The following is a 15,613-nucleotide window of genomic DNA, read 5'->3' on the forward strand; positions in this document are numbered from 1 at the left end:
GATGCCACCATGTTTTCTTCTTACCAGGTCACAGGGACTTCTCCCGTGCTGATGGGGAACGGGTCACATGCCATCATTCGAGGTGTTGGTACGGTCGATCTGAAGTTTACTTCGGGGAAGACCGTGCGTCTGAAGAACGTTCATCATGTGACGTCCATCAATAAAAATCTCGTTAGCGGTTCCCGTTTATGTCGAGATGGTTTTAAGTTGGTTTTCGAATCCAATAAAGTTGTAATTTCTAAGTGTGGACAATTTGTTGGAAAAGGCTATGAGTGCGGAGGCTTGTTCCGCCTATCTTTGTCAGATATTTGCACTAAAGTTATTAATAATGTTCGCCACAATAATGAGTCTGATATTTGGCATTCACGACTTTGTAATATTAACTTTGGTTGCATGACGCGGCTAGCCAATATGAATTTAATTCTGAAAATCTCTACTGTCAAAGGCTCCAAGTGCCAAGTATGTGTGCAAGCTAAGCAACCTCGCAAGTCCCATAAGACTGCAGAGGCAAGAGACTTGGCGCCACTAGACCTTATACATTCTGATCTTTGTGAGATGAATGGCGTGTTGACAAAAGGTGGACAGAGATACTTCATGACGTTGATTGATGACTCCACTAGATATTGTTATGTGTATCCTCTGAAATCAAAAGATGAGGCTTTAACTTTCTTCAAAAACTATAAAGCTGAGGCAGAGAACCAACTTGATCGAAAAAGTAAACGGCTTAGGTCCGATCGTGGTGGAGAGTATTTTTCCAATGAATTTGATCTATTTTGTGCGGAACATGGTATAATCCATGAGAGGACGCCTCCCTACTCACCTCAGTCAAATGGGGTAGCCGAAAGAAAGAACCGAGCTCTAACTGATATGGTTAACACCATGTTAGACACATCGGGTCTTTCCAAGGAATGGTGGGGGGAGGCGCTAATGACTGCGCGTCATGTCCTAAACCGAGTTCCCGCAAAGCATAAGACCATGACTACATTTGAGGAATGGGAAAGGAAAAGATTGAAACTCTCTTACCTACGTACTTGGGGTTGTTTGGCGAAAGTCAATATACCAATTCCCAAGAAGCGCAAGCTTGGACCAAAAATCGTGGATTGTGTTCTTCTGGGCTATGCTTTTCATAGCGTTGGCTATAGATTTTTGATAATAAAATCTGAGGTATCCGACATGCATGTTGGTACGATTATGGAGTCGAATGATGTGACTTTCTTTAAGGACATATTTCCTATGAAGGATATGTCGAGTTCATCAAACTAGGAGATACCTACTCCATGTAGTGAGGAATTCGTTGTAATTCCTGAACCCACCATTGCGATGGAACACGTTGAGAATCCTATTGAGGGTGACAATGGAACTCCTGTGAGGAGTAAGAGACAGAGGACTGCAAAGTCCTTTGGTGATGATTTCATTGTGTACCTTGTCTATGACACACCCAGGACTATTTCAGAAGCCTATGCATCTCATGATGCTGACTACTGGAAGGAAGTTGTTCGTAGCGAGAAGGATTCCATCTTAGCTAACGGAACCTGGGAGATCACTGACCATCCTTATGGGTGCAAACCTGTAGGATGTAAGTGGGTGTTCAAGAAGAAGCTTAGACCTGATGGTACGATTGAAAAGTACAAGGCACGGCTTGTGGCTAAGGGTTATACCCAAAAAGAAGGTGAAGACGTATTTGATACTTACTCACCCATGGCTAGACTGACCACAATTCGGGTGCTACTATCACTGGCTGCCTCACATGGTCTTCTCGTTCATCAAATGTGGAGTCCGCCAAGGTGACCCCTTTCACCGCTTTTGTTCGTTCTAGCGGCAGACTTGCTACAAGCAGCAATCAACGATGCCTTTAGACGGGGTCTGATTGATCTTCCATTCCCATGCATGGGATAGATAGATTACCCTATCATCCAATATGCCGATGACACGATCCTGGCCTTGCCAGCCTGCCCTCGACAAGCCACCCTAATCAAGCAAATCATGTCCGACTATGCTTCCTCTGTTGGGCTCAAGATCAACTTTCATAAGTCCACTTTGATTCCCATCAACCTTGACTCAGCGGAGGCAACTGATCTGGCTCAAATATTTGGGTGCAACATTGGCTCTATGCCTTTCACGTACCTGGGTCTACCCATGGGCATCTCCAAACCCACGGTTGATGATCTTATGCCACTTGTCTGCAGCACCGAACGTCGCCTCACAGCCACCATCTCCATGATGTCATATGGAGGCAAACTCTCCTGGTTGAATGCTTCGGTTACCTCTCTGCTCATCTACGCCTTGTGTACCCTCAAGATTCACCCTAAGATCTTGGAGATGCTTGACAAAATCAGACGTAGATGCCTCTGGACGAAGAAAACCGAGCAAGGAGATAAGTGCAACTCGCTGGCAGCTTGGGCTCTGGTTTGCAGACCTAAAAAACAAGGCGGCCTCGGAGTGATCAATCTTTCCACCCAAAACGAAGCTCTGCTCCTAAAATTCTTACACAAATTTTACAACAAGAAAGATGTCCCCTAGGTGCAGCTTATTTGGAACACTTATTACTCCGACAAAATCCCACATGCATCTGACGCAATGGGATCCTTCTGGTGGCGTGACGTTCTCAAGCTTACTCCTAAATACAGGGGGGTGAGTCGTGTCCAGGTGGTCGATGGCACGACTGCTCTTGCTTGGAAAGACTTATGGTTGGATGAGACCCTGGAAACTTCCCATCCTAGAGCATTTTCTTACATTCTGCGTGAAGATGTCTCTGTGAAAAACTTCTTGGAAAGCACATCACTGCATGCAACCTTTCATCTTCCGCTCTTGCCGGAGGCATTCGAAGAGGTACGCGGCATCCAAATGATTGCCAGATTGCAACCCTCAACAACCAACAATGACATATGGCACTATATTTGGGGTAAATCTGACTTCAAAGTGGCTGTCTATTACAAGTTCTGCTTTCGGGAGATGCAAACACACCGCTTCTTCCAACTCCTCTGGAGCTCAAAGTGCACCATGAAGATTAAAGTCTTCGGTTGGTTACTTCTGCATGACAGGCTAAACACTCGCAATATGCTCAAACGAAGACACTATAATATTGGGGATGATCTTAATTGCCTACTTTGCGGGCAAAACATTGAGGAAACGGTGGACCATATGATTTTCACTTGCTCATTTAGTCACGCCTGCTGGAGAAAACTTGATATTGACTAGCCAGCTTTGCCCTCGCGCCTTGACGTGGTCCTCAACGCCAGAGACACCTCCCGCAGACCCCTCTTTGTGGAAATCTTCTTCACAGCCGCTTGGAGTCTCTGGAAAGAAAGGAATAACAAGCATTTCAGAGGGGTGACGCCCTCCCAAACAAGCTGGCTGGAAAGGTTCTTGGGAGACTTCGATCTCTTGCGTTATAGGGTACGTGAGGAACAGGTTGGCATTATTGCCACCATTTGTAACAACCTCGTTTGAGGCCGCACTATCTCAGCTTCACACCCTTGTAGATTAGCTTTTAGCAAAACTGTCTGCCCCCCCCCCCCCCCCGCCAACATGTACCTGTTGTGTGGGGGGAGAGATACAAACTTGTAACATGTGTAACACCCCTTGATAGTTGAATATATACAAAAACAATAGGAGCCTCTCCTACTATCTTCCCCCTCAAAAAAATGGACGTTAAGACGGCTTTCCTCAATGGAGAGTTGAAGGAGGAAATTTACATGGATCAGCCAGATGGTTTTGTAGTACCTGGTCAGGAAGGAAAGGTGTGCAAGTTATTAAAGTCTTTATATGGCCTTAAACAAGCTCCTAAGGAGTGGCATGAGAAGTTCGAAAGAACGTTAACTGCTGCCGGCTTTGTAGTAAACGATGGTGACAAGTGTGTGTACTATCGCCATGGAGGGGGCGAAGGAGTTATTCTTTGTCTGTATGTCGACGACATACTGATCTTTGGAACCAAACTTGATTTAATCAAGGAGGTTAAGGATTTCTTATCTCGTTGCTTTGAGATGAAGGATCTAGGAGTAGCTGATGTTATCTTAAACATCAAGCTGTTGAGAGATGAGAATGGTGGGATCACACTGCTTCAGTCTCACTATGTGGAAAAGGTCTTGAGTCGTTTTGGGTATAGCGACTGCACGCCTTCTCCAACTCCATATGATGCTACTGTGTTGCTTCGAAAGAATCGACGGATTGCTAGGGATCAACTGAGGTATTCTCAGATTATTGGCTCGCTTATGTATTTGGCGAGTGCCACGAGGCCTGACATCTCTTTCGCTGTGAGCAAGCTGAGTCGGTTTGTGTCAAAACCAGGAGATGATCATTGGCATGCGCTTGAGAGAGTTATGCGCTATTTGAAAGGCACTGCGAGCTATGGGATTCACTACACCGGGTATCCAAGGGTACTGGAGGGTTATAGTGACTCAAACTGGATATCTGATGTTGATGAGATTAAGGCCACAAGTGGTTATGTTTTTACACTTGGTGGTGGCGCTGTTTCCTGGAAGTTTTCCAAGCAGACCATCTTAATGAGGTCAACTATGGAAGCAGAACTCACAGCATTAGACATTGCCACTGTTGAAGCAGAGTGGCTTCGTGAGCTCTTGATGGACTTACCTATGGTTGAAAAACCAATACGCCCTATCCTGATGAACTGTGATAATCAAACTGTGATCGTCAAGATAAACAGTTCTAAGGACAATATGAAGTCCTCAAGGCATGTGAAGAGGAGACTAAAATCTGTCAAAAAATTAAGGAACTCCGGAGTTATTACGTTGGATTATATACAAACGTCGAAAAACTTGGCAGATCCCTTCACAAAGGGTCTATCACGTAATGTGATAGATAATGCATCGATGGAGATGGGTCTGAGACCCACCGCATGATTTGTCCATAGTGGTAACCCACTCTATGTGATCGGAGATCCCGTGAAGTAGAAGTGGGAGACAAGCTGTTGGTCAGCTGGGAGGAGAGTATCCCTATATTAATTATCCCACTCCGTGAAGATGCAATACTCTCCTGATCTGCATGGCAGGTTGATACTTATCTTAATGTGTTTCAAGTGGCTTATTCAGGTAAGCAGAGATGTTGTCCTGCAGAACATCTCCTGAGGAACACACCTATATGAATTTGACTGTTAACGTCGCAGTCTGTGAGAATTGGGTGTTCTCTAATAAATTCATGAAAGGCCCTGGAGTATGACGTATACGCTCCACCCGCGGGGAAGCCTTGCGGCAGCCCATATCGGTCAAGAATTTGTGTGAAACTAGTTTCACAGAAAACTTGTAGTTTAAGGCATAGTCCACTATTCAAGTTGTGATCTAGTATAGCATGAAACTCTAAGTGGAAGTTCAACTTCACAGTCTCCACTAAGCACCGGTATACAAACAATGTTTTGGAACTAAATGATGAGATGTGCCAATGAGACTTTGTGGGGGATTGTTGGAATTTTGGTAGTAGGCCTTTGGCCCAAAGCCCAACTAAAATTCTGAAATTCTCTTGGCCCATTCATGCACACATGTGAGTGGAGTGAGTGAGACTAGAATTTAGTCCCACCACGGAAGTTGAGAGAGACTTGCACCTCTTTATAAGGTGAGCTCTTCTACCACTTGTATGAGCATGAGAAGAGAAAACCTACACGCGCGCTCCTCCTCCTCGCTCGCCTCGCCACGCCTCGTCACGACGCGCCGCGCCGCGGGTTGCGGGATTGAGCCGAGCCGAGGACAGAGCTATGCACGTTGTCTATATCACTATATAGTCAGGCAGACGTCTACGCTGCTTCGTATGGTTTCTCACCACCATTCCAGATCATTGCGCCGCCAAGCAAGTCTTCTCCATCCCTCCTTTCGGCGTGCACGGGGAGAAGGGAGAGCAGGCCTCCGGAACCCCGCCTCTCGTGATCCTGTACGAGAGAGGGGCGATCAGGTTTTTGGGGAGCGCACTCACCCGACTGCTGGCAGCGACAACTTCACGAACGACGACTTCTTCCCCGACCTCGACAACCTCATCCTCAACGACATGGGCGACAACGTCAACGCTGGCGGTGCCGCTCCCGCTGCACCGTATGTGATTCTATCCTTCCTGTTCGAGATCATGGTAGACTTCATGTTTCTAGTATGTGCCCTAGATGTGATATGTTCATCTACTATGCTAGTTCGCATGATTAGTTTAATCTCTACTATTGCTGTCATGATCTATTTCTTATTTATTCGGATTAAATCTCGTAGTAATTTACTCATATTTCCAACACATCCAATGCCCTCCTCTTTGCTCCGGTCGCCGTTCGGCTACAAAATCCCTGTAATGTTGATTTCCTGCAACATTCCAAACGGCTATCGAATTCAAAAATGCCCAGCGTAGATGTCCCTGAGAAGGTCTGGACCGTTGCTGGAACGGGCCGGCTCATCGCCAACCGTATCACCCGCAGGAGGGTCCAGGTGATGATCAAGGGCTCAAGTCCGTGGACTCCGTCAAGCGGGCGGCAAAGCTGACCGAGGCCCAGCAAGTGATGCGTGAGGAAGGCTGCGTACAACACCACTAGTAGATTGCTTCCTTGACTAAGGTACAGGAGGAAAATTTAGTCAAATACTCCCTCCGTTTCTAAATATAAGCCTTTTTAGATATTTTAATACAGAGTACATACGGATCTATAAACATATTTTAGGGTGCAGATTCACTCATTTTGCTCCATAATTGGAATATCTAAAAAGGCTTATATTTAGGAACCAAGGGAGTAGGATGGAACGGTTGCAGAGCTGCACAACTCATGTGATTTTATGGCAGCGGCTGCATAGCTTCTTAACATTTAACTTGGCTGTGGATGGAACTTTCTCCACAACATATTTTTCAATAGCCCATAGACCTTTGTGGGCGTGCATGATCATACTCCTGCCTATCGGGCGGCATTCACCAGGAGATCCCTCGACACAACATCCATCAGTGTCTTCCCGATTATCATATACAGTGTCCAACATAAGGCACTCGAGTGAAGTTGCATTCTCAAGAATATGGCAGGTTAGTCCGACCATGCTCTTTGCAGAGCAGAAGCCCATTATACTGACATTCTTCATGTTGCAATACTGATGTCCTGGTATCCGTCTCATGCTTGAGTCTCCAGCAGAAATCAATTCATGCTTTACTCGAGTCTGTGATACCTGCATCCATAGGAACACAACACACGCTAGAGTTAAATGGTTCGACAGCATGCAGAGACTAGATATCATAGTTGAAAGCACACCCTCTGTTCCTAAATATAAGACGTTTTGGCAGTTTAAATTAAACTGCCAAAAACATCTTACATTTAGGTTTAAATTAAACTGCCAAAACGTCTTACATTTAGGAACATAAGTAGTAGAGGAGAAGTGACTTACACCCAAGATAAAGTTCTCCAGGACAGGACAAGCATCCAGAAAATAAGCTAGAGAAAAATAATCATAGGCTGGCGAAAATCCCCCCAGCTGTCCATCATCAAGAAAGATCTGCAGGTTCTTAAGGTACAGGAGTTTGACAGCTAAGAGTGGCGTACTGAACATCTGCATATAGATGAATAGGTCTAGGTTAAATACTTCTTCCCTAAAAAAGGTTAAACATATTCCATGACACGACTACTGCTATATGAATAGTGCCTGCATCTGACAATCAAATGTACTGCTAGCCATCCTTTCATCAAAACAATAAAGGAAAAACTGAAGTTTGAGAATATACCTCTTCAGCCGAACATACGCTGAGGAATTCAAGATTTGGCATAATGAATGGAAGCTTGGAACGAGCATAATGAACAAGGTTAGATTCATCGACATGCAGCATTTGTAGTTCTTTCACTTGCAATAAATCTCCAACTGCAAGTTTCTCTAGGGCGCCATCAATGTGAACAGCGCAAACATTTGGAGCTTTATTCTCTATCACTTCCAGAGCTGTGCAACGAAACACTGTCAGGCACTTGAGCCGATGTAGCAGGGAAGGTATCTTGAGGCAGATGATCTTGTCACAACGATTCAGATTCAGCTCTTCCATAGCAAGAGAGTTGGAAAGAAGGTGTCCTAACTCATCTCCCGTAATGTGCACCTGATACAGTTGCAGCCTTGTCAAGCAACCAAGTCCCGCTGTGGGATGGAAAGCACAACGGTTGAGGTTAAGATGTCGAATCGAGTTTCCACTCCCATTGAGTAAAACTGAGCATGGGAAGTCGTAATTAACTGTGTTGCATCCTGCAGGCATTGAAAGTATGACTTCTTCAATCCCAGGAGTAACAGCAATCTCAAGCCACCTGTTGAGGTAACTGCTGTCAAAAAAAGAACCACAGTAGCGAAGCTTGAATGTCTTCACACCGCCCGAGTGTCTTTTCATAATGTGGTCAACTCTGTTGGTGAAAATCCGCCCCAGTTCCTCTCTTCGACATGCATTTCCAATCAGGCCCAGTGTTTCACTATTTAGGGTGAGGTGGGGATGGCATCTCCAGGAGCTCCGAAATGTTTGAGACACACAGCCAGCTCGAGCAGCATCAGTCAGTGGCAGCAGGGACAGTATATCATGCCAGATGTCCTGCAAACACAAGAACAGGAGAAAAGCTAACACTGGAATTGTATAGGCAAGTGGATCCTTTAACCAGGGGGAAATAGGACCATATGCAGTAGTATCACGCGCCAGGTGCTATGTGAAACGTCTGCTGTATTACAGTGTTAAATAGCAAAACAGAATGCGATTGTGGTGGGTAAATTAAGCATTACATCAAGAAATGGTTTTCTTGACAGTGTCATTAGTGGCCTTCCTAAAATGTGGCCTGTTTTATTCACTAAACAGCGGTATTACTTGTTCCTAAAAGGCATAACACTGAAGCCCATGCTCTAGTGGGAATTATGGAAGTAGGATAAATGTGCAGAAGCACACCATCTATTTTTTTTCCATGAAGAAACATGTTCCAGAAAATAACTTCAACAATGTAGTGAAATATCACACTTGCGCTCAAGTTTATCAAAACAGATAACTTTGCCAGTTCTTGAAGTTCTGGAACTCTGAAAGTGCGTAATTGTATGCTTCTAGGCTCATTAAGACAGTATGAGAGGAATTCTATGTAAAGTAGCTCTAGGTAGGCTTCTTAACTTGTATTTGATTTTTTTCAGTGACTAAGATTTAACCGAAATTGCTGAACTTGTTGGCTTTAATTTTGTGATTCAGAAAAGGACAAACTAGAGACTGTCACTTAAGCAGCAAGAATGAAACTGACAGTAAATGTTTGGCCAGGAGGCGAATCGTGCAAAGAAGCATACAGAAGGTAGCAAGAAGGCTTCAGAGAATGTTGGAGGAAAGAACATTTGAAAGATAAAGACGTGTGAATTTAAGAAGGGAGAGTTGGACTAAAGATTGGCAAAAGCTCTGGCTTACATAATCATGGAAGAAATATCGCTTGTTCCTTCAATTAGGACCATTTGTCTTCAGACAAATAATCAAGTACTCAGAAATAATCTGTAGACTGTGCTAGTTAGGCTAGAAAGTGCCTGCTTGCCATTGAGATCATGGCTGGACTGTTTTCTGCGGCAAGGATCAGATACAAGGTTTCAGTGAGGTGACAAACCAATCTATTCAGGATGCAGAACCAATCTATTCAGAACGTGGAACAGGCAATTAAAGTGATATGAAACATATGATGACTCTGGAGAAACGCATGGAGCAAGTTTTACCGTCTTGTGGTATATACATTGTTTATTTAGATAATTCTGATATCTTTTATGACTTTGGTAATTGATAAAATTACAGAAAGGTAGCCACATTCATTATGCTGCTACAACTTGTTTTATTAGATTAACAGTCATAAGAGATGTCAGAATTATGTAAATAAATAATTTATACCACAAGGAGGTAAAACTTGGTCTATGCGTTCCTCCAGGGGGTGGATGGATTAGTGGACAAAAAAAATTACATTAGGGGGGGGGGGGGGGGGGGGGGGGGACTTGTTATGGCCGGTTTAGCTAGGCCCACCGGGCAATCTTAGCCCACAAGTTATCTTAGGTTAATTCTTATGCAAGTTATCTTAGGTTAATTCTTCTGCAAGTTATCTAGGTTATAAATATAGGCTGTAAGACTCTTTTTGGAATCAAGCAATAAGAATATTATTATCCCTATTGCCCGGCTCCCAGAGGAGCCGGAACCCTAGCCGCCATCTTCCTCCTACGCGACGGCGCCCAGCCGCCGGCGCGCCCGCTCATCGCCTCGCCCCGCTCCATCCTTCCCCTACAACCTACAGAGCAGGTCCGGTAGGATCCCTGGTTCTACCAATTTGGTATCCAGAGACTTGGGTCCGATCATGTCTTCGTCAACACCATCACCGCCGCTGCCCGTCTCCACCTCCGCGCCGATGACCACCGCACCGATGACGTCCGCCCCGATGACCACCGCCGGGGCCCCCACGCTGTCGGCCCGGTCACCACCACGGGCACGTCACCACCGCCGGCCCCCATCACTTCCGCGCCGCCGCCAGCCGCCGTCTTCACGCCGGAACAGATGACCAGCACGCTGCAGCAGCTCGTGACGGCCGTCCAAGGGCTCCACATGCACCAGTACCACCAGTACATGGCAGGAGCGTACGGCCTCCCGCCGGCTGCGCCGATCGCCACCTACGGCCACCTTGCGCCGTGGCTGTTTCCGGGCGCACCTGCAGGTGGCGGGCCCCCGCTGTTGCCGTTCCAGACGGGGAACTCCAGCAGGCCACCACCAGCCGCCGCGGGCCTGTGGCATCTGCCACCGCCACCATCGACGGCGCCCCTCTGGCACCTGCAGCCGTTGCCGTCCCCGGCAGCCGCTGCCCCCGTCCAGCCCCCGCTGCTGCCGCTGCACCCACCGGCGCCGCCCTGCCCAGCTCAGGGGTACCCTCGCCGACCGGCCTCCCGATCCATCAGGTCCAGTTTTCGCCCTCCCCGTCGCCACTTCCAGCGTGGGCGGCTGGGTCTTCGCCATCGCCGGTCTACACCACGGCCCCCGAACAGCCGACTCCGTTCCCGCGGTTCGGTGGGCCATCCGGTTCCGCCGGTCCCTACCCAGAGTACTCCGACCAGGCGCCACCCGCCTCGCTGCTCCGCACCTCTGAGCCAGCTCGACACGGCGCTCCGACCCAGACACCGCCGCGGTTCGCCAAGATCGACTTCGCCACCTATGACTGCACGGAGGACCCCCCTCAACTGGCTCAACCAGTGCGACCAGTTCTTTCGCGGGCAGCGCACCCTCGCATCGGAGCGTACCTGGCTCGCCTCGTACCACCTCCGCGGCGCGGCACAGACCTGGTATTACGCCCTCGAGCAGGACGAGGGCGCTATGCCCCCTTGGGAGCGCTTCCGCGAGCTCTGCCTCCTTCGCTTTAGGCCTCCGGTTCGCGGGAGCCGCCTAGCGGAGCTCGGCCGCCTTCCCTTCACCTCCACGGTGCAGGACTACGCCGACCGTTTCCAGGCCCTGGCATGCCATGCGTCGGGTGTGACGGCGCAGCAGCGGGCTGACCTCTTTGTCGGTGGACTTCCGAATCACATCCGCGTGGACGTCGAGCTTCGGGGCCCCCAGGATTTCCAGTCGGCCATGTACTACGCCCGCGCGTTCGAGCGCCGCGCGGTGGCCATCCAGCAGGAATCACCGTCCCGGACCGCTGGGTTGCTACCCGGGCCAGATTCCGCGCAGGGTCGGCCTGCGCAGGCTTCTGCGGCACCCCTCGCCGCGACCGCGGCGCGCCCGTTCCGCCGGCTCACCTCAGCCGAGCTACTCGAGCGTCGCCGCCAAGGGTTGTGCTTCAACTGCGACGAGCCCTACACGCCCAGCCATGCCTGCCCGCGACTCTTCTACCTGGAGATTGCAGACTACATTCCGGAGGACGCCGTCACCGTCGACCTGGCCACCCCAGCTGTCGAGAAGGTGTTTGACGCTGGTTGATCGCCTCCAGGAGTTCCGCAAGCGCTTCCCCACCTTACAGCTCGAGGACGAGCTGTTTGTGCAGGCGGGGAGAAGTGTTATGGCCGGTTTAGCTAGGCCCACCGGGCAATCTTAGCCCACAAGTTATCTTAGGTTAATTCTTATGCAAGTTATCTTAGGTTAATTCTTCTGCAAGTTATCTAGGTTATAAATATAGGCTGTAAGACTCTTTTTGGAATCAAGCAATAAGAATATTATCATCCCTATTGCCCGGCTCCCAGAGGAGCCGGAACCCTAGCCGCCATCTTCCTCCTACGCGACGGCGCCCAGCCGCCGGCGCGCCCGCTCATCGCCTCGCCCTGCTCCATCCTTCCCCTACAACCTACAGAGCAGGTACGGTAGGATCCCTGGTTCTACCAGGACTGGACTAGGTGAAAGAGTTAGCAAAGGCAGAAATAAAAGGGCCTAGCCTAGGGTTTGCCCTATGAGATAACAGCAGGAAGTCGCTTCAATCTTGAATCTTGCAATCCAGGAGCGACGGGAGGGAACGATCCCTTGGGAGATATGGTGATTTGTTCTTTCCAAATACTCCAAGCTGCCATGACGAATATCTCCATGAACAAAGGGCAGGACCACCCCTGCCTCCCGGCCCGGAGTGGACAAGGCGAAGTCTATCACCACCAGCAGACCAGGAAATACGGACAAATGCCCAGCAAGCGACGCTAAATAGACGAAAATATAGGTGCTCCACTGTTTCTTCGACTGCAAGGGTGCAAAGTGCGCAATGAACATCATTCCGAACATTATAATGCCTTCTCTGAAGCATCTTTCTAGTATTAAGGCGATCAGCAAGCAAGAGCCAGGCAAAAATCTTAAGCTTCATAGTGCATTGGGATTTCCAGATCCATCCAAAGGCCCCGTCAGCCAGCAGGTTTTTGAAGAAGAATCTGTAATTTTTCAGCCCTCGTAAATGTCATTAAGCTGGAACACATCTCGCCACCAGGAGGACCCGCATGGGTCAGAAGTGTGAGAGGCATCATTACCATAGTATGTTGACCAGATAAGGTTGATCCATTGCACGTCATGCTTGTTATAGAAGCAATGGAGATGTTTGAGCAGTAGCCCCATGTTCTGTACCTTGATATCAAGATTTCCTAGGCCTCCACGATTTTTGGGGCAACACACGAGATCACAGGCAGCAAGCAAATTGGACTTCCCCCCTTGTTCAGATTTCTTGCTCCAATGACATCGGCGCCTGATTTTATCAAATTGTTCAACCAACTTGGGAGATACCTTGATGGTGCATATGGGGTATAATGCAATGGAGGTGAGGACTGAATTGAGCAACGCCAGCTTGCTACCATAGGAGAGCAAGGACAGCGATCAACCAAGAGCGTCAAATCAGCAAGAGTGGCGCGTCGTCCCCATCGGAAGGCTCAGGTATGTGAACGGCGTAGTACCAACAGACCACTGGAAAATGGCAGCCAATTCCATGGTAGTCTGATCCAAAATGTTTATGGGTACCAAAATTGATTTCTGAAAGCTGACCTTGAGACTGGTAGACTCAGCATAATCCAAGAGCAACTCCTTCATGAGTGTAGCCTGTCTAACACATGCTAGCATGGCTAAGATCGTACTCCACTACGGCTAGCACAAATACGAGTGGTAACAGGGGGGCACCCTGTCGTACAGATCTACAGCAGGCAAATTGACGGCCAGGCACACCATTGAGTAATACCGAGAACTAGGAGGTCAGTGATTGGAAGATGCATTTGATCCACCAGAAACCATTTGTCTTCAAAGCCCATGTGTCGCATGATCTCAATCATTGAGTGTTCTTTTTACAACTGTGGGTTGTACAGCAAACGTGCCTAGCATGTGTGTTGTAACGTTTTAAATACTTGTGCCCAGCATTCCGAGGAAGCTGGTTATTTGCTCTTCACACTTTTAACAACAAATTAGTGAATGAAGTCCTTAATTAAAAAATGTTGTCACAGCTTACATTTAGCCTAGCTACAGTTCCATTGATTTGTGAAATAGAGTGGCTGGCACTGAATATCATTGTTCGGCTAGGAATCCTCAGCGTTGTATTGGCGTACCTTTGGAAGATCCGGCACTGAATACCTTCTCCGTTTGCGACCTCGGGGGTTATCAACTTGTCGACCGGGCAAGCCCTTTCGTTTAGCCGCTGAAGCAATCGACATACCTAGGACATGACACATCATCCATGGTCATGGAAAGTGCAGACATTAACATAAAGAAAACAACAAACTAGTAGTGTTTTCAGTATGTAATGTACGCTGGGTGTGTCGTCTCGAACCGTAATATTGTGTCACCATTTGGTCAGTGAGTCAGTTACTTACCAGTGCGAATTGGGGTTAGAAAAGAGATCTATAGGTTACTCAAAGAGATAAATATCTTGATATCCAGACATACAGCAGGATTATATATATCCAAACAGCAGAAAGAGTAAAAATCTAGTCTTTTCTGCATAATACTAGTATATCTGCACAAAAAACAACTTAGGCGACGCGACGGGAGGGAGGGGCAAAGATCCGACTTACCACGGGATTTGATTTTCCGGTGGCGCCGATCCTGCCGCATGGACATCAACCGGCTGAGCGCCATCAGCCCCATGATACCCTGCTGAAGCCGACACGAGAATGAAATCGGGGCAGGTTCTGCCCCCCCTCTCTCTGTCTATTTGAACCCGGCAAAGGTGACCACCTTCCCGCCGTCCCAGGTTACAATTTCGATTTTGAATCGGACAAAGGGAATTCGCGGGGGAGGAAACCGGATCGGCGCCGCCGCGCACTATGGCAGGGCTCAGCAGCGTGAACCAAACCCTAAGCTAGCTTCGCGAGTAGGCCTTGCTGGGCCTCTGCCTCGTTCTGGAGGCCTGCCTTTTACCAGCCCATCTAAGAGGCCCAGTAGCAATATGGCTGGACCGGAATTTTTTTCTGAAAATATACAGTGAAATCATGAGTTAAGGAAGTAATCTTTGCAAAAGTTATCATCAAAATCCTCTTATGGGGACAAGTGGCACAATGCATGTATGTCATTTGTTGTCAATAGAAACCAAGAAAACCAAAAAGAAAACGTCCTGATGGAGGAAGTGTCCAACATGTGACATGTGGCGACGCTGAGGCGCACCACGTGGTGACGTGGTGTGCTCCCACACCTTGAAAAATGTCTGTTGGATGTCCCAGCCAAGGGGTAACCCACAATTAGTTGCTCCATATACTGTTATTGTTACATTTCACAAATGAATGACAATTTTCTATCTTTTATTTTGAAGCATTCCGATGCCACCGAAAGAGAGGGGAAGAGAGCCCCTCCCCCCCTTCATCTTCTTCCTTGATGTTCCCCTAGATGGGAGAAGAGTCCCCCCCCCCCCCCCCCCCCTCTGTGGCGGCAAAAAACTGTCAAAGGAAAAAACGAGGGTTTTCGATCTATTTATGATCCAGGAGTCCAAGAGGTAGTGGAGGAGCCTCTTACGCCGCCCACGCGTCCTATCCACGCACCCTAGGACCAGGGCGTGCGAGCCCTGAGTGGCCACTCTGCTTGATCTTTGGCCCATCTCTTCATTCTTCAGATAACACTTAGTTTTCAATTTTCCAAGAAATTTAGATCTTCGTAAAATAACCTTTCCGGTTAAACCAAGAACACTAAAAACATTGGTTGACACTTAATTAATATGCTAGTCCATAAAATGATAAAACTATGCCTATATGACATGAGTATAGTAATGAAA

General features: G+C 47.9%; 1 protein-coding gene across 1 annotated transcript; it reads right to left on the minus strand.

Moving 5' to 3' along the window:
• Window positions 1-6,500: 6,500 nt before the first annotated feature.
• LOC109751005 (uncharacterized) lies at window positions 6,501-14,739 on the minus strand. Its single transcript, XM_020309918.4, has 5 exons — window positions 14,424-14,739; window positions 13,959-14,065; window positions 7,678-8,514; window positions 7,344-7,505; window positions 6,501-7,127 (listed from the first exon to the last, which is right to left on the minus strand). The coding sequence occupies exons 1-5, from the start codon at window positions 14,494-14,496 to the stop codon at window positions 6,738-6,740; spliced, it is 1,569 nt and encodes a 522-aa protein (XP_020165507.1). The 5' UTR covers window positions 14,497-14,739; the 3' UTR covers window positions 6,501-6,737.
• Window positions 14,740-15,613: the final 874 nt, after the last annotated feature.

Source organism: Aegilops tauschii, chromosome 5 (assembly GCF_002575655.3).
Source record: "Aegilops tauschii subsp. strangulata cultivar AL8/78 chromosome 5, Aet v6.0, whole genome shotgun sequence".
NCBI lineage: Eukaryota > Viridiplantae > Streptophyta > Magnoliopsida > Poales > Poaceae > Aegilops > Aegilops tauschii.